The sequence below is a fragment of the Penicillium macrosclerotiorum genome, assembly GCF_028827735.1.
Source record: "Penicillium macrosclerotiorum strain IBT 26536 chromosome Unknown utg000003l_segment0_segment0, whole genome shotgun sequence".
NCBI classification, from domain to species: Eukaryota; Fungi; Ascomycota; class Eurotiomycetes; order Eurotiales; family Aspergillaceae; genus Penicillium; species Penicillium macrosclerotiorum.
The window spans coordinates 2,601,110-2,619,458 of NW_026643083.1; the positions used below are offsets into that span (position 1 = coordinate 2,601,110).

The following is an 18,349-nucleotide window of genomic DNA, read 5'->3' on the forward strand; positions in this document are numbered from 1 at the left end:
GGTCTATTGTTGTATCTTACCGCGGACATAGATAGGTTTCTTACTCACGCTACTTTCTTAATGACGACAACGCAATATCCACACATTGTTACTATCTTCCTTTCTTTGCTTACATCGTTCAGCCATCCCGGTTTTGTGGATGCTAGACTTTTGATCCGCCCTTCTCCGGTGACTTATACGTAAAGCCGCCCTCATCATCCTCAAACACCTCCACAACTTGGTCAATTCCGTGATATAACGGACAGTCAAGCCCGTACTTCGCTGCGATGCCTTGGGTCAAGAATCGACCTCCTACGAAATGCCTGCCCTTGTAGAACGTCACACACGGCTTTGGCGCGGTCAGGCTAATCAACCCTGCAGGCATGAACTTCGCCCCAGGGCCCTCTTTTGGCGGGCCTGCTTGAATATCCCAGGAACTCGGTGCATCAACACTTAAGACCGGAGCTGGTGAAGTTTCGATTTGCGATATAATAGAAGGGAAGGGCTCGCGCAGAGGCCCGCCAAAAGAGAACCCAAAGATGGAGTCGATAAGGAAGTCTGTGCTTTGGAGCGCAGCCGTGAAGTCGGTGACGAAGGGAACCGAGAGATTCAGAAGTTGAGTTTTGAGACGCTTGATGATTGTTAGAATAGTATTGCATGGGTGCGCGCAGCTCCAGCCACGGATAATTGCTCTCGAGACCTACTTGGTAGAGTTCATTTTTGCCTTCTTTGGGATAGTACACGGAAGGTTTGTATCCATAATGAACAAGATGTCTGGCTGCAACGAGGCCATCACCGCCTGTATTAGGATTGTTAGAGAATTGAATCTTGCCTCGATCTCGCATGCATTGTGGGAATAACAAGTTGCATACCGTTATTGCCAGGCCCGCACACTACCAGGACATTCTTGCCATTTTTGAGGGGGTGCATTCGCCATACTGTTATATCAGGTCATGAGCAGATAAGATCCTCAAACACGAGTTTCGGAACTGACCGGCCTGGGAAACAGAGAGGCCCGCAAGCTCCATCAACTGATCCAGCGACCATCCACCAATGCCCACATCCATGAGATCTTTGTCCAGAGATGCGGCATCCTCCGCGGAGATAGCCTGCGATAGATAAGCATCATTTTTGGCCCGTTGTGAGTCATTGAGCAGTTTGCTTCAAGCGCACCTTCAATGACATCGTTGCAGTTTTAGTGTATTGGCGAATGCTGCGGAGAGGAGACCAACGAAGCAAAGCAGAGCGGTACATACACCCGGGGCTAGTTTTGTTGCCTTGAAAAGGAGTTAAGCCCCTAGTTAAATCCCTTGATAAACTATTTGGGTTTCTGAAGGAACAGCTTTCAGTAATTGAGAAGTTAGAAGGTAGACTATGGACTTGGAGTGGTATACATCAGAAAGCGGCCCAGGCTTATTGCATCATGCCCCGCTTGGCGCTAACCCCCATCAGGAATGCTCGGAACAACCTTTGTCCCGCGACTTCCTGAACTTTTGCGGAGTGCATTTCGGGGCTTCAATTCTAGTCGTCAGATCACTTACTTCCCTGCCCATCTCGATTGTACCGGGATACATAGACACCGACATCGCCATGGTTCTCCGAATTCGGTTGGCACGCTTCGGCAACAAACACAACCCCTTCTACAACATCGTTGTTGCGCAGGCTCGGTATGTAATTTTCTGGGGATTCCGCTTGTCATTCTGTCTTCAATGCTTCTGCCATCATCAGGCTGGAGGGAGAGTAATCGACTTCAATGATTTCTTTCTTTTGATTGTTTTTTTTGATTTCAGAGCTAACTCTATTGTTCTTAGGTCTGCTCGCGGCGCGAAGCCCCTCGAGGTTATCGGCACTTACAACCCTATCCCGAGGAACCCGACGAACCTCTACGATGACAATGCTCATACCCGCCCCTACAAGGAGATTGCGCTCGACCGAGCCCGCGCAAAGTATTGGTTGGGTGTTGGTGCGCAGCCTAGCGATCCAGTATGGAAATTAATGGACATGGTGAGTTGACTCTGAACGTTTTGTACGAGCAACTTCCAGGATCAGATCGGAGGCTCGAAGTGGCTATCCAATGATCTATTTATCTGAGATTTGATGCCATGATTCAACATTCAAGTGACAGGATGAACATGCTTTGAATATGATTCGGCTAACCCGGCATGTCCCATGTTTACAGGCTGGTCTTGTTGAGCAGAAGCCCGCTACCTACCACAAGGCGTAATGCGGTTTCTTCTACCCCTTTCACCGAGAATGATCAGCTATGCGGAACTGTTCGGACTTCATTTCGTCTCCAACCTCTCTGCCTCACAACCTGGCTGCCATCATCGATCATCATGCTTGTGCTCGAACGCCTTGGGCTCTGCGACGCGACGAGAAGTCAAGGATGGAAAGCCCGGGACCCCTGTGGGCAGTTTCGATGGCTGGCGCTCTCTTGTACCTCAATCTCCCTTGGTTCTCTTGTTTTCTGCATTTGCGGCGTTGCGCGTTGGACCGATTGTTTTGGGAACTCCCTCTTTCAGGGTCACCAGGCGCAAGCCCGATACACCCTCTCCATATACTATTGTACATTACCTGAAAAAAACCGCCCTTCGTCTGTCCCCGATGGGGACCCTGAGGAGAGGAGCCTCTAAGCCTCTTGGGGCATGGAATTCTATCTATTATGACTCGACCGGGCATACTTCGCGTCAGTAACGCGGTGGAGCCTTCCCGACTGTAGATCTTTCACATGACAGCCGGGGTACGCAGGGGGACGGAAATTTGATTCGAACGCGTTCGTAGGCCGATGCGCCGGTAAGCTTTGGTGCCTTCCTGTGTGCAATGACCAGGCTGCCCGACAGGTCGTCCCATTATGATAGAAGTGGATCGCTGACCCCAACGGAGCTCGTTCGTCAGCGACAAAAATTACCCCTTCCCCCCTCTCATTCTTCACGAACATCGATTGTTCATGGAGTGCCTCGTCTCTCACGCTTCGACCGTCCCTTTCTCGACGCCGTCTGGTAGACAGAGCATTCCGCGGCGGTGCCATCCCCGTGACGCACCTATGACCACTCCTCCCAGGCACGACCAGACGAGCCGACTTTCCCAGTCCTGATCGGGTTCAGTGTCGGCGCCCCAAAGATCGGGGGTGGTGCTTGTCGCCACGGCCCAACCAGACTGTCGCGCCGGGTCCGCGACGCCTTCGATAAGCCCACGCCATTTCAGCGCGCCGGCCAATCCGCAGCGCGCCGGGGGTCGAGCCCGTGGCCATTGGTCAGCGACCCTGGAGGATCGCCAGCGATTTGAGTTCACGGATTCCATGATTCCATGGATTGGACAGGCCCTGCGACGGTGCGGGCAACTTGCATGGACGCGTTCTGGATGTCGCGGTTTGTCTAGATGCTGACTACGGCGTATACCATGATACCCACAGGGGTTGATCTGAAGCCTGCTGACTTGATCCGCGAATCCTGCGTTGGATTTGGGGCCCTTCTGCTGTAACAGGAATTGACCCGACTGACTCAATCGTGAGTTCCCCTCTCCACTCGGTATGTTGCGTCTGCAGGAAAGGCGCGCTTGCCTTCGTATCCGGCACTGCAGTGTGACAATAGGGAATGTCCCGGCGGCCAATCCCCTGCGGGACTTTGTCCCTGAGACACTGATTGAAATGATGAGGGTCCTGGGCCTTGAATTGCGCGACGGTCGAGAGCTGTATTCCGACCGCTCGAAGGGTATGCATGGGGGATGGAGAGGCGGGGGAGATTCAACCGACACAGTACTGGATGCGCGGTACGCTTTGATGATCATGGACTCTCCAGCACCTGCGTCTGAGATGTATCATGCCTCGTGCTGGCTTGCGTCTATCTCATCGCGGCTCTGAAGGTCGAAGATGGCCCCGATCGCCCTATCGCCTCAGATCATTGCAATCCCGACCGAGCAGCTGCAAGTCCGTTATGGATGGGCGCGATCGGGGCGTCGGCACTTGACTGGGGCCGCGACAGGGTTTCTTCCCTCCTCTCCCCCTCTCCTCGGGATCCCAGTGGTCAAGGAGCATCCTGGCTCCCTCCAGGACAAAGACTACCCTTGCACCTCCATGTTTCTCTCTATGGGGGCCAAGAGTGCCGTGTCTCTTTCTTTCTCTCATCCGCTGCCGATCAGGCTTCTCTAGATTTCTACGGCCACGTCTTGGCTACACCTTGTATGCGCGCCGCGTCTGCATGAAGGGCATATCTTCAGCCGTTTTTCCTGACGCGCGAGAGGCCACAGTCGGTCTAGCTGCTTCCCATTATCCAGACCCTCGGGCATTTAGGGTCGGGATTTGAACGGGAGGCCGCAGCGGGTACTGTGAACAAGGGACATTATTCTGGCAAACCCAGACTCATTACGATTGTAGTGATTGTACCGAAGACTCTTTCAGCTGGTAGAAACCTCTCTGGTCTGTCGGCCAGCGATGCAGGGCCCGTGAAGGTGGCGAGGCATCTTCGCTCATATTCCGAATGCTACGGCACCTAAATCGTCGATGACATCGAGTATCAATAGCAGTAATATACGTATAGAATATGCAGGAGGAAAGAGACGACCGAGTCTTGATGGTGAGAGGTCCAGGGAAGGTCGGGGGAGAGCCACCGCCCAAGCCTAAGCCCCCCCCCCTCTAGAGTGCTCCGTACGGTGGACCGAGAGGACAACGAGACCCAGAAACCAAAGAAAAAACCAGAAACCAAAAAGCCGGGGCATTCCACGCATTCCACCGGCTTTCGGGGCACGCACTTCGACCACGTTCTGCAAGCGGCCTGCTTCTCCAGTGGCCACCGCCCTGTAATCTATTAACCCCGTATGGTCATTTTCTGTCATCTATCGGCTGGGTACTTAGAATCCTACGAACGATACCTGGTGCCTGGATGGTCTAGGTCTGTTTCCGGGTATTTTCCGGTCCTGTTGAGCCCCAGTCCCCCAACACGCAAGTACCCCCTCGAAGACTCCCAGGTACCACCCCGGGATGCTTCCCCTGTAACGACTTCGTCACCCCGTTGCCGTCGCGTCGTGGAGCAGATCCATGGATCTGGCGCCTGGTGGACTCTTTCTCGCTGGTCGAAACGGACGCTGGCGACCGTTCCGGACTCTTTTCTTCCCCCCCTTCCCCCTTCCCTACTCTTCCCACCCCCCCCCCTCCTCCACTGTGACACTCATCCACTCTTCGCCATCCGCCTCTTCCTTTTTCCTTCTTGCATCCTCCCTCCTCCGCTCCGACCTCTCCGGCTTCCCCCTGATCCTTGTCCATCGTCGCGCGACTCCCGTCTTCCCTTCCATTCGCACCTCCCCCTTCCCGGTTGAGGACGTTTCAGACAGACCCAGAGACAATCGCGAGACGCCGCGAGACACCGCGAAACCACCGTGATCAGCACCCGACGCGCGCCACTGTCGCAGGTCCGATGAGGAGCGATTATCCTCGCGACCTCGCCATCCGATCGATTCGTTAATTTCACCTCGCATTTCGTGCATCGCGCTTCCTTCTGCAAATCCACGACAAAGCCCTCGGTCGCATTTCTCGCGCGCCGCGCCACAGGGATCGTCCATCTCTCACCTAAACCTTCGGATCCTCTCATCGATCCCCCGCTTCCCTCCTCTCCCAGCTGCTGGGGTCGCCCGTCATTTCTCTATTTCGTGTCGCGCACCCTCGAGCTCGAATACTACGACAGAAACCGAGGGATGAGCGGCAGCTCGAACCAGTCCACTCGAACGAGTCCAGGCTCTTTCGGCACGACCCAACGCACCGAGTCCGTGTCTTCTGGTTCCTCGCCTCGCCAGTCCTCTTCCCAGGTACCCGCGACGACTCAGCATGCGATGTCGACCGACGTGTATAGCCCGACGGTCTCGCAAGCGCCCACCTCTCTAGGCCCTACCTTCACCTACCCCTTTTCGCCACTCGGCCCCTCCACCTCCTTCGATAACGGAATGCGCCTCGGCGACGCGGACCGCAACCTTCAGGGTCTGAATGGCCTGGGGCGCGGCAGTGGTGGTGGCGCGATCTTGATGCGCAAACTGCCGCGCAACACCAGCCGCGAAGCCCTCCGCAGTATGCTCTTGTTCGCCAAGGATCTCGTCGACGCCGACTTTGTGAACTCCGACCTCCCGGAGGATGACGGATTTCTCAGCGCGATCGCACGCTTCAATTCCTTGCCCGCAGCCGAGGAGGCTCGAGCCATGCTCGATGGAAAGCCGAACTCGAAAAACGACGCGCACATGGTGGTCGAAATGTATCCCGGTCCCGTAGGATCCAACCTTTCGAATACGCGTCGCAACACGATTGATCATACCGCGACTCATGGATTGCTGGGCGGTGTCCCGACAAATGGACCCTTGTCGCGTCAGCGCCAGTCTTCTCGTTTCAATGGCACTTTCCAGAGTCTCGAGCGGCTGTCTGCCAACCCGTCCTCGCAGGTCATCGGTGAGGGTCTCCCGTCAGCATCCGAGTCCGGTTCCCGCCTTCACAGTCTCTTTTCTCCCCAGTCTCCTATCGGCAACGGAGTCGGTGATCTCCCACGCGTCACCGGCAAGTCCATGATTGACGAGGATCCTGATGAGGAGACAGGCGAGCTGCTCAAAGATCCTGTGGGTTACGCGGAAAATGGACACTCAGCTTCGGTTTCCGTCCCACGCCGGTCCACCAATCCTCAGATCCCGACTGGTCGCTTTGCCAATCTTTCCTTGTCCACTACGATGTCATCCCCTCCCTTGCCCAACTACGCGTCCAATGGCCCCGGCCAGCGCATGAGTGGGAGTGGCCCTTCATCTGCCTACCCTGGCACCGTGAACCATGGTCATGGTTTCCCCTATGGCAGTCAGCACACTCCGCGCCATAGCCTTCCTGCCGCAAACCCGAACGACTTGAACCCGCCATGCAACACCCTCTACGTGGGCAACCTGCCCCCAGATACTTCGGAGGAAGAACTCAAAGCCCTCTTTTCCAAGCAGCGTGGCTACAAGCGACTGTGTTTTCGGAACAAGCAGAACGGCCCCATGTGTTTTGTCGAATTTGATGAAGTTGCTATGGCAAGCAAGGCTTTGAATGAGCTGTATGGCTACAAGCTTTCCAACAGCGTCAAGACTGGCATTCGTCTCAGTTTCTCCAAGAATCCTCTGGGCGTGCGCTCTGGCCAACCTGGCAGCATGAACCCAGCCAACCCACTTTCCGGGCCAGGTGGTGTTCCCGGTGGTAGCAGTCTGGGCGGCATGCACAGCCATATGTTCTCGTCAGTAAGTGGACCGCCTCCTGGATTGGCTGCTCCCCCAGGTCTCGCCATGCCCATGCCTATGCGCAACGGCAACAACGTGCATGCCAACAACGTTCACGGAAACAACATGCATGGCACCCCAGTTGGGAATCCACATGCCATGATTGGCAACGGGTCGTTCAGTCACGGCTCGGGCCTAGGTATCCGAACTAACGGAGTCAATTCCATGATGATGTCGCCGCCCCCTGGTGGCGCCGCTGGCAACAACGCAGGGCCGAACATGAACGGCTTCAATTCCTTCTACCCCGATTACATGATGGGTCGCTGAAGAAGACCCTAAGCATTATACTTGAGATAATGTCCGGCATGTTTGATGAACGAAACTGGGGTATTTGGCGCATTGGGGGTTCCTTTCGTTTCGCGAGCTAGATTCAGCATTCGGCGGCTGCATACCTCTCGGGAGTATTGAAATTCGGGACTCTATCTGTTTCTATTTTCTATCTTCTCTTCTCTTGTTATGGTTCTTTTTCCTGACCTTTTTTTTAATTGCTGCTTTGGCTTCGCTTGCTTTCTATGCGTGCTTTTTTTTATTGCATGGGGACTCGGGCGCTCTTTTCTTTTCTTCCCAACATTCCTTTCTCTTTTTTCAGTTTTATTTCCCTTGGGAGGATTGCATTTCAGGTCATTGCAAGCTTGTATTCCTATTGTGGTCGGGGCACGGCGCTCTCGCACAGCGCGTTTGAAATTCTGTCGACCATTTGCGTTACTTCATCACCACCCTCATACCCTTGTGTTGTTTCTGGTTTGTTTTCCCGTTCTGCTTATGCTTTTGTCTTCCCTCAACTAGTTTGTGGGGAAGGGGTTCATCGGCTCCTGGCTTAATTCTTTATTTCCCCCCTCGAACGTCGTGTGTGGCTGCTAGTGGCTCCTGGCCGAGGATGGGTTGTCTTTTTTATTTGTTCGACCGTGATTCCCCTTTACATCCAACTGCTTTATCGAATGCATCTTCATGTGTGAACTGGAAATGGATCTTATTGTTTTTTTGCTCAGAGTCTTTTTTCTCAAACTTCTCCCTTGCAAACTTGTGTCCTTTATGCAGGTACCGAAAGGTGTTCTTATGTGGCTTTTAACTACCTATTTTTCTTTGTGCCCTTACAAACTTTTCTCTCTTTTCCGCTTTAATTTCCCTCTCGGCTCTTGATGGCATGAGTTATGGAATGTCGTAGCTTCACGGCATGAGCTCGACGCATTATCGCTGGCGTTGATATTATGGACTTGGGCTTCTGGGTTTACTTACTCTTCTGCTATCACCCTCATCATAACCGCCATACACGTGCTTCTGTCCGGCTAGCGATTAACAGAACAAGAAACGACATCCAGGGCATGTCTACGGCCACTTGGTTGCGATACATGACGCACTTCCTCTGTGTGAAGGGCTCGAAGAGATTACATCTCCCGATTGTTTGTTGGCCCTCTTCCACCTCCATCGGCTCGCCTGAATTAAGCTTGTTTCTGTATGTTTTCTACCTATGTATGCAGCGAGTCACATCTCGAGTCACATCTTTCTTTTTTTTTTTTTTTTTTTTTCTAAAGGTGGCTTGGGTTGTTCAATACGTCGAGGGCACGGGTGGGAGGTTTGTGTTGTCCTGGACTTGACAGGACAACACAAACCGCGTTGAGCTTGACTGGGAACATGGAAGCGAGAGAAGTGGGTGTGTCCTTTCTGGTTTGTATCTTTGTTGTACCCGGAGGTTCTTTTTTCTGATTATCTCCTTATGCAAGCTATCGTTGCTTTTGCTTGGGAATCATGATACCGATACATTTGCTTCACGTCTGTACTTCATACAATGGACTTACTGATTGCACTCGACATTTTTCTCCGTTTTCTTGATCGAGTTCTGAAGTCAATGACTTACCTTAAGGTATTATGTACTGTTACATAGAAATTGTTCAATTATTGGTATTCTCAAGTTATTATTATCCGAGTTGCTGCTCAAATATGGTCTGTTCTCCAAGCGCCCCCATCAGAAATATATTGGGGAGCTGTTTTGTGAACGAGCACTATTTGGCCTAGATATCTTTTTTTAGATTGAAGACTACCAAAGGCTAGGCTTATTGGAAATATGACCTCAAATCTCCAATTTAACAAAACGATATTCTATTTTCTCCTATGGGCGTTCTTGGCTCCTCTCAAGACGAAACTACCGGGTCTCGTGCTCTCGGAAGACCGCAATCACGTGACTGAACGACCAACCTTCCCGCGCAGAAAAGTTTCTTCCCCTGCCACAACAATCTCCAGACTCACAAACCCCAACTCACCAATTGCAGCACCCGGCTATCGACGGCCGCTGCTTTTGTCTACCATTGGATTCTTCATTGAATTCTGATTTCTCCCTCCTTATTCCCATCAATTCCTCGGTTCCAAGCTGCTGGTTCCACACGCACCAAGATGCCACCCCGGATACAGAGCCGGCGCGTGTCCAACGCACTCCTTCCTTATCTCACTTCCTCCTCCCAATCCTCCTCCTCTCTATCCTCTCCCCCTTCTTCATGTCCCTCATCACAACTTCTCTCGCGTCAATTCTCCGCGACAGCAGCTCCCCAGACCAAGCTCCGCCGGCAAATGTTCGAGTGGTTGAATGGTCCAGGAGCTGCCCTCAAACACCACGTCCCGGGCGAAACCAATTATTTGAAAAGTGCCCGGGATGGGGATGCTGAGTCAAGTCGGCCATTCCCAAACAACCGGAATTTTCTTAGCGAGAGTATCCTCAGCGAGGATCTCCGAAATGAGATTTATGTGCAGGTCGTGGAGAAGAAAAAGAGTCTGCGCGCTGTCAGTGTTGAGCTTGGTATCGATATGAAGCGCATTGCGGCTGTTGTGAGATTGGTAGAGATGGAGCGGCGGCAACGAGCACAGGTAAGAACTTGTCTCTGCGTTCCTTTCATTCCTTGCTTCACTCCTGGCCCTCGTTCTTGAGGATTTCCCTCTTCGACGCATATGATGAGTCAAAAAAAAATCGATTAGTCTTGAAGACACAAGCTACTCGCTTGACTGGTTAGAAATTTTTTATATCTGATACATTCACTGCCATCTTTCATTCATTATACATGGATATTTCTTTTTTTGATTCCTTGAGCTGATAAAGTCATTTCAGGGCAAACCTTTGGCGTTACCATACGCCCGCGCAATTCACGAGATGGTTCCGACCACTCCGCTGGCCCAGGATGGCGAGCGTCCAACTTATCACGAACCCATTAACACTCTCTCCGCCCACCCCTCCACCGGCGCCCAGATCTTTTACCCTGTGCCCGAATCCCGATCCTTCACCCGTGTTGATGCTGGGCGCGTCTTCTCTGGCGCCCCGGCCCTGGAGAAAGCTGTAGCTGACAAGATCTCTCACCCGTCAGACCTTGTCGACGAGCTTATTCAGAACCCTAACTCAATCGAGTGGGTTGGCAAGGGCGAGAACGCGCGCCAGGTCCTCCAGCCTGCCGATGTTCGTATTCCACACCCGCAGCTTGTCAAGCTAGAACTTGACCGCATGGCCAACCCCGATGAGCGTCGCCAAGTAGCGGCCCGCCACGCGGAGCGCCTTGACAAGCAAGAGAAGGTCGAGCAGAAGCGCCGTGAGCTTTCTAAGGCTCGCCGCGAGAAGAGTCTTCAGCACGTCGAGCCCGAAGGTGGCCGCTTTGACTACCGCATCCAGGACGTGAAGTTCACCAAGGAGACTACGGGTGCGGATGGCCGCGCCCCTTGGGCTCCCGGCCGGCGGTACGGTGTGCCATTCAATGACCGCAAGCGCGGCACTGTCAAGATCCCCACTCGTGTGGAGGCTTGAAATTCGCATCGAGGACGGCCGTGACTGCATCTACGCCACCTTCCGCATTCAATTCCTTTCTGTTCTCGAGATCACCAGTCTGAGCACTGAGGTCCCGGGGGACAAAGGACCTGTACTTGTAACTTATACATCAGTATGGCGGAGTCTTTACTCGCCCCTGTATCTATACTACTCCATACACCATGGATCTATTCTCTTCATATTTGACTTTGAGCTAGGGCCATACACCCTCTCGATTGTTCTGTAACCTATGCACCGAAATACATTCCAGAAATGTCTCATGCAATTTCCCTCCTGCTATCAGCCCAGACGCCTGAAGCACTGCGCTTCCCAAGAAAGTCTCCCCCATGCGCCATAAGCCCTGATTCAGTGACCCCGAGCCCGGCACCGAGCACATAATCTTCATCCCTTTGATGCACTTTGATGCAGTCCGCTTCTTGAATTTACCCTTTCCGCTCCCTCAATGCGCCTCCCCAACAGATCGGCACCTCCCCCGGCCTTTCCGCACCCCCATCCACCCTTCAACAGCATCTGCCTCGCTCTGTGCCGTGCCGTTGTCCACGGTAAAAAACCCCCGGATTGAGGCGAAGATGTTCTGCGCCCAGCTGGGTGTGGGCTGTGGAGTTGCTGGCGGTGACATAGTTGCGGCGGGGGGAGTAGAAGATTGGGCACGGCTGGGGTCTGACGTGGAGGGCATGGACGAGGCCACACGGGGGACGGTGGTGATAATGATGAGCTCTTTTGGAACCACGATCCAGGAATACAGGACGGAAGAGAGCGCGTGAGTTGGGTTGTTGGGTAGATCGAAGCAGAGTGGGAAGATCGCCTTGTACGACAAAGCGAATTCTGCTTATTCTTGCTTGACGGTGGGACCCGGGGTGAGAAAGTATAGCGAGGAGGAGAGAGAATATTTCGAGGGGAATGGGAACCGCAGTGCTATAATAGGTTGTATGGATTGGATTGGACTGGAATTATGGCCACAGAGGCACAGTTAGACTTGTCAGTTGTCAAATGTGGCCTTGGGACTTGGTCTGATAGTTCATAGGGTGATAGGGCTGACGGGTGAACCGCTAGTGCTGAGATGTCAAGACTCCACGGACAAAGCCACAAGTGGATATGAGATACGAAGAAAGAGGAAGAAAGAGGGAGCGGGGAAGAGAAAAGAAAAACAAAGAGACATCGAGGGCGAACAGAGTCAAACAAGAATCATCAGTGGGACAACATCTGGTCAGCTGCGGGCAGCAAACTATGATGGCCCACCTTTTCGTTGTTTCGGAATCGAAGAGGACATGCTCACATGGTGCAGAAGGTGGCAACGACGTGTTGGGAACACGTTGTACCACCAACCTGCAGAGATCCGCATGGGAGACTCTACCCGACGTACGTCGATCGGATGTCAGGCTAAGCAGAGGAGTTGATAGATAAGATATGGAGAGTGCATGGGGAAAAGGGTCTGGCCTGAGTTTGGATGGTGTCTGTTCGGAAGAAGTGATCCCCCCCCTCCCTCTTCTTTTCTCTTTGCCCTTTTTCTTCTTGCCTGTGAGCCCTATTTAGTGTATTGTAGTCCCTGGAGCTTGCGGTTGGTTCGCTCGGGTGTTGATCGTGCGGTCAAGCCGCAGCTGAAGGAGGGGCTGGCGTGCATGTGACTCGAGAGGAAGAACATCAGACGATGCAAAAAGATGCACTGTTTCGATCCCAGACTCCGGAGTTGTTTGGAATAAGGTAATGACAATAGACTAGTGGCAGGATGGATAGGATGAATAGGTGTTCACCCAGAGATCTATGGGTTCTTCTATACAATCAGAAGCAGACAATGCCCACCTGAACTGTAGCTGAGATTGCTTGAATACATAATGTGCACTATACAAATACACAGACAAGGGGGGGACTGATAGGCAATCTATCATAGATATACTATCAACAAGAACAGAAATACGTCTGCTTACAGGCAGTTATGAGCAACTATTTTCATTTCCACAAGCCCCGGCCCCACGAGACAGTGCTCTAGTAGGGAATCTGTTGGTGGAAATACTCCATGATAAGCTCGACCTGTGCGGGCTTTGCAATGGGAACATTTCCAAAGTAATTGCCCAGCTCCATCACGACCTGGGTACCATTGGCGCTGTTGGGGCTCCACTGCGCGAGGGCGCCCTTACCAGTGTAGGAATCACCTTGGTTGGGATCTAAGGTCTTAGCAAAATTGGCCCAGTAGGCGGACATCTTCTCCTGGATGGCATAGTCCTTCTCGGTGAAGGGGTAGGTGTCGGCGTTGGCGTAGAGCGCATTCAGCGCATACATGATCTCCGACTGGTGGAATGCACCCTGGTCCTGGCCAGGAGGCGCGTGGGTCCAGTAATACGTATAGAAGGAAGCTGAGGCTGCCTTGTACCAGTCTGTCGCATAGGCCCAGGATCCAATGAGAGAGGTATCGCGAGCAGCCGCGTTCCATGCACGGTCGGCGATAGTCTGGTTCTTGTGATCGGGGTAGAGTTGGAAGTAGCGGCTAGAGAGATTGCCATACTTAAGGGAGCAGTAGTACTCGTACTCGGCCACGGTGTAATCGGTCGTTGTCGAAGCTCCAGACTCATCCTTGGTGTTGCCGGTAATGACAGGGACATCGTTGGCGGGGCCGTTGATCAAAGTCTCAATATATTTCTCAGGCAGGACGTAGCCGTCCAGCACCGGCTTGAAGATTAAAGGATAGCCGGCGGACAATGCGGTCACCCACCAGATAGAATCATTACCAACACGATCCTGCGAACCGATCAGGAGCTCGTCCATCGAGAGAGTGCGCAGCTCGGCAATCGTCGACACGTTATGGAAGGTGGTGTAGTTGACACCGTGCTCAATAGCCGTAGACATATTGACGTAGGATGTAGCAAGACCAGCTAGCAGAGTATCATAGGGATATCTGATACCCGACTCAGAAATTCCACCGTGGAAGTAACCCGTGAAGAGCGGGCTGTTGACGGCATGGTAGACCTGAGATGAACCGAAGGACTGCCCAGCAACAGTGACCCGGTCAGGATCACCACCGAACCGGGCAATGTTCTTCTGCACCCACTTGAGAACCTCGAGCTGATCGAGTATACCGTAATTGCCAGATGTTTTGTGTCCAGTAGCCTTGTATCCTTCTTCGTTGAGTTCCGGGTGGGCAAGATAACCAAATGCGTCATCACGGCGGTTGAAGGTAATCAAGATCACGTCTTTCAGGGCCATTCCGCCGCCGTACCACCAGGCTTTATTGCTTGTTTCATCAGACCCTTGATTCCAGACCATAACTGGCAGTTTAGCATCTGCAGAGCCAGCGTTGGTCCAGATATTCAAGTTTAGACAGTCCTCGCTGCAAGTAGACAGCGTCGGATTCGGGCAGGCAGAGCCAAACTCAGTGGCCTTGAGAGTCTCATTCCACTTCTTGCGAGGCTGTGGAGGCTTCCAGCGGTTTTGATAGCCTGTGTCAGCCGCGAATGGAATGCCCAAGAAGGCCGTCACATTAGACTCAGAGATACCGAAGTAGGTCTCTAAGGTCGACTGATTGAAGTACTGAAAGCCCTCGACCGGACCATAAGACGTTTGAATGACCGTGTCCCAGAGCTGGGCCTGGGCCAACGTGGCACCCAAGGCCAGCGAGCAGAGGGATTTGGCGACGAGAGATGCCATGTATGATGGTATACCCTCGACAGAAGGTCAACTAGTACGAATGAAAAGAATGAATGAGGTAGAATGAATGAGGTAGAATGAATGACTGTATGGAATCATGAGATGGGCGATCTTCAGGTGCTCATATATATACTTCGACTCTTGTGGGTTGCCGTGCCGCATGCGCGGACGACACCCATCAAGGCAATGAACTGCAGCCAGCGGGTCCCCGGGCAGAAACGTTTGAGCATGGGGTGATCACTTGGCAAGGCTCATGGATGTGCATAGTACCTTGGTGGGCTCTTCCCGAATCTCCGACACTGCACAACTGTGGTTAGTTGAGACTTTCCTGGTTGAGATGACGACGGTGGCCCATATGTGAATACTATCCACATCGATTTTTACCGTTTCGAGTCCTAGTTCTTCATATTAAAGTATGACTTTACTGGAATTTAGCTCAATGTCTTCAATTTAGCGAATTTACGCGTGTTCTAGACTCCGCTGCCGTCAACCTTGGATAGATTGATTGGCAAGACCATCAAGTATCGAACTATCAAATTCTAAACAAGAGCGGGGATACTAACGACGATCTCAACCGATTTGTATAAAAGGACCGAGCCTGAGAATGGCCGCGTGTCAGGGCCAAGAATTATAGTTATTTAAGTCTGCGTTGAAGAAGCTAAAATCAGCCTCGGGGTCGGTCTGGGTTACCTAAAATGGTATCTTGAGCCGATAATGTCATGCTATGCACGGGTGTTCAAAATAGAGAAATAAGGTACCCCACTCTCTAATTCCCCATCGACAATTATGCGATGAAACATACGGGAAAATTGAATTTTCCGGTGAGGAGGCGATGTAAAACTAACGAATTAATCGACAATGTGATTTGAGGAAGCATGGCGACTTGTTGGTGTCCTAACTCAAGTGACTATTAGTGCCTGACACCGCCCCTCCCCCCCAAACCTTCCGGGTGTGGTTGCGCCACCCACTTTTTGTCACCTACACATATTTTGTCATTTTTAGATACTCCCCTATTTTTCGATTCCCTATCCAATACTACTATCAAAAAATATCTAAATCCAATAACCCCCGTATCGCTGAGGCCTGCCTAGCTGCCTCACGTATAGAGGAGTCGAATATCGCGCGTTTAGCACGCGAATTTAACGTGCCTAGGACCACGCTTGCCTATCGTATCAATAAGTAAGCAAGGCCTAATATAGTGCCTAATACAGCTAGAAACAATCTCGAAACCTATCAAGAAGAAGCGTCCTAATCTTCGACGGTCATATTTCTTATCTAATATTCGAATTTCTACAACTTTGCGAAGAGAACGATATCCTACTAATAGGATTTCTACTATATATAATACGCCTTTACTAGCCGCTTAACGGTAAACCGTTTCTAAGCTATAAGCAATACTTCCGCTTAGCGAATATCGAGCACGCGTTCTAAAGTGGAAGCCCTATCGGAAGATCCGAGCTCCTTCGAATAATCTGCGATATGAAATAAACCGTTTAGCTAACGAATTATTCGTGAATCGGTCAAAGATCGTAGGATATATCTAATCGATAGTAGCAAGGTTATTAATAGCCTTCCTATCCAAGCTTACTAAGATCTTATAGCGCTGGATCTACCATATCCAATCCCTTCGCCGCTACTATAAACAACTATATATTCTTCTAGTATCGATAAATCGCTGCCTAAATCTATTGAAGATCTAGAGAAGAATCAAAAATATTACCAGATATTAAAAAGAAGATCTTATACCAAGGTAGTAACGCAATCTTAATCGCCTATTCTGTTATAGCAAGATTATTTGTTACGGAATAACCAAATGTGTAATACTTGGTATTATTCAGGCTGACTTCGGATATGAATCGTATGTTTAACGCATACGCCTATTGAAAAATGACAATGTGCGTTCACAGAAAATGACAAAGTCGGACTCGGATCCTGCTATCGTCATACCTTCGGCGAACAGCGGAATGACGATATTAAGATTATAGAAGGAGAATCACCCTCTCTTTCGAACTGAATCTCTTCAAGATTCAGTTATTGGAATAATATACCTTTGCTATTTTTTCCCAATTCGTTAACAATTTCATATCATATTCATCTTCCCTTACCTGACCAACAAGCCGCTACCCTGCATGTAGCACCTAACATTACTATAAAGAATCTTCAAATAGCAAATAATACAATTCGTAAGATTAGGGAAGCTTAACAACTACTACAACGCTCAATCACTAAGCACCAGGTTAAAACATCGCTTAGTAGAATAGAGACACTCTCTATTAGAGATACAAATCGTTCTATTACTAAAAGAAACGAGAAGGAAGCCGATACAGAGCGGAAGCGGGTAAGGAAGCAGTGGAAGAAAGCGTATAGAATATCACTACCACTAGATCCTACACCGAATCAAGATATAGTACCAGAAAGAGCGGAGGAAGCACGCCAGGAAGATGATATTCTCTTTGTAGATACTACTGGCATGAGTTGAAAAAATAGGGTAGTAGCTAAAACTGACAAAATATGTGTGGGTGACAAAAAATGGGTGGCGCACCCACAACTCGAAAGGGTTGGGGGGTGTAAGGCACTTCTAGCAGTTTCAATCGCCTTTATCCACTTGCCAGATTTGATAAAACAACTCAGCCAGAGTAACTTGACTCGCTCCTGCCAAGCCATGTCCAAGAATTTTCCATTAGCTTAGATACCGATAAGGGTAGATCAATTCCAGGCAAGTTACGGTTGATCTCAAACCCTTTACGAGCCAAAATCCAAGCTATACACTTGTAACTGTTGCGCGGGTAATTGAGGACGAAGGGGGTATTTGACAATGTTGGAAAAACCGGTATTATGGTATCGCGCTCATAGATGGCTTCTAGCGTCAGAATTTTCCATTTGCCGTCAACTCGCTGTAGGCGAGACACAAATCGTGTGTAAGAAGTGCAATCATAAGAGCAGTCGCCAACCATGAAACGAATATTGATGCTTCCGGTCGATTCAGATACTGCTTTTTCGCCATTTACATGAACCGAAACTGGGCAGATACTGTGGGTAGCCCTGGTGCCGCCGTTCATCATTTGTTCGGACCCGGAAACAAAGCCGTCGATGTCGCCCTCGAACCTTTTCTCTTCAGTATTGAGTCCCAAGTGGAGGCATAAAAGACCATAACAATGTCAATTTATCAATGAACTTACCAAGTAATATTGATGGAAGTCTGAGAAGCATCGGGATGGTAAGCATTGCGCAAGTTTTGCCATTGGGCAGTGTCTCTGAAGTAGCGTTCTTGAATGAGAAGAGACTTGATATGCTGGATAGTCAATTGTCGCTCAACGCTGGGATTCATATTGGTATTGGTTTCAACATCAGATATATTCAACATCAAGAGAGCAAGGTACCTATTTTCAGCGAAAGCCCGGAGATTTAGTCTAAATTAGGCAATACTCGTAACATGCGGGACGCCAAACAAAGCGAGGCCGTGCAGCGGGACCGTGTGGGGAAAATAAGAATAAGAAGAGAGTCAAGCGAGGGGTATACCTGATAGAACCAGTCTAATTGCAGCTAATTGTAGCCCAAATATGTACTAATGAAGTTATACAGAGTTATAAAAGTGAAATTGATCATTCTGTTGCTTTGACAATCTATTTTCGTACGTGCCGAGGCTTTCGGTGCTGCGGA

General features: G+C 50.8%; 9 protein-coding genes across 9 annotated transcripts; 3 read left to right on the forward strand and 6 right to left on the reverse strand.

The window, feature by feature from the left end:
* Positions 1-142: 142 nt before the first annotated feature.
* Positions 143-1,164, reverse strand: N7462_003833 (NADHX epimerase; the record flags this gene model as incomplete). Its single annotated transcript, XM_057075559.1, has 5 exons — positions 143-610; positions 684-778; positions 852-917; positions 974-1,088; positions 1,153-1,164. 5 exons carry the CDS (start codon positions 1,162-1,164, stop codon positions 143-145), a joined length of 756 nt encoding a protein of 251 aa, XP_056935064.1.
* A 405-nt stretch (positions 1,165-1,569) lies between these two features.
* Positions 1,570-2,203, forward strand: N7462_003834 (mitochondrial 37S ribosomal protein bS16m; the record flags this gene model as incomplete). Its single annotated transcript, XM_057075560.1, has 3 exons — positions 1,570-1,646; positions 1,791-1,983; positions 2,159-2,203. The coding sequence occupies 3 exons, from the start codon at positions 1,570-1,572 to the stop codon at positions 2,201-2,203; spliced, it is 315 nt and encodes a 104-aa protein (XP_056935065.1).
* Positions 2,204-2,943: 740 nt separating this feature from the next.
* On the reverse strand, positions 2,944-3,279 carry N7462_003835 (uncharacterized protein; the record flags this gene model as incomplete). Its single annotated transcript, XM_057075561.1, has 1 exon — positions 2,944-3,279. One exon carries the CDS (start codon positions 3,277-3,279, stop codon positions 2,944-2,946), a length of 336 nt encoding a protein of 111 aa, XP_056935066.1.
* Positions 3,280-5,103: 1,824 nt separating this feature from the next.
* N7462_003836 (uncharacterized protein) lies at positions 5,104-5,532 on the reverse strand (the record flags this gene model as incomplete). The annotated part of the gene is made up of 1 exon (XM_057075562.1): positions 5,104-5,532. One exon carries the CDS (start codon positions 5,530-5,532, stop codon positions 5,104-5,106), a length of 429 nt encoding a protein of 142 aa, XP_056935067.1.
* A 132-nt stretch (positions 5,533-5,664) lies between these two features.
* On the forward strand, positions 5,665-7,518 carry N7462_003837 (uncharacterized protein; the record flags this gene model as incomplete). Its single annotated transcript, XM_057075563.1, has 1 exon — positions 5,665-7,518. The coding sequence occupies one exon, from the start codon at positions 5,665-5,667 to the stop codon at positions 7,516-7,518; it is 1,854 nt and encodes a 617-aa protein (XP_056935068.1).
* Positions 7,519-9,639: 2,121 nt separating this feature from the next.
* N7462_003838 (mitochondrial 37S ribosomal protein mS45) lies at positions 9,640-11,029 on the forward strand (the record flags this gene model as incomplete). Its single annotated transcript, XM_057075564.1, has 2 exons — positions 9,640-10,107; positions 10,346-11,029. 2 exons carry the CDS (start codon positions 9,640-9,642, stop codon positions 11,027-11,029), a joined length of 1,152 nt encoding a protein of 383 aa, XP_056935069.1.
* Positions 11,030-11,489: 460 nt separating this feature from the next.
* Positions 11,490-11,726, reverse strand: N7462_003839 (uncharacterized protein; the record flags this gene model as incomplete). Its single annotated transcript, XM_057075565.1, has 1 exon — positions 11,490-11,726. One exon carries the CDS (start codon positions 11,724-11,726, stop codon positions 11,490-11,492), a length of 237 nt encoding a protein of 78 aa, XP_056935070.1.
* Positions 11,727-13,033: 1,307 nt separating this feature from the next.
* On the reverse strand, positions 13,034-14,689 carry N7462_003840 (carboxylesterase/lipase family protein; the record flags this gene model as incomplete). The annotated part of the gene is made up of 1 exon (XM_057075566.1): positions 13,034-14,689. One exon carries the CDS (start codon positions 14,687-14,689, stop codon positions 13,034-13,036), a length of 1,656 nt encoding a protein of 551 aa, XP_056935071.1.
* A 2,627-nt stretch (positions 14,690-17,316) lies between these two features.
* Positions 17,317-18,017, reverse strand: N7462_003841 (uncharacterized protein; the record flags this gene model as incomplete). The annotated part of the gene is made up of 2 exons (XM_057075567.1): positions 17,317-17,794; positions 17,869-18,017. The coding sequence occupies 2 exons, from the start codon at positions 18,015-18,017 to the stop codon at positions 17,317-17,319; spliced, it is 627 nt and encodes a 208-aa protein (XP_056935072.1).
* Between the last annotated feature and the right edge of the window lie 332 nt (positions 18,018-18,349).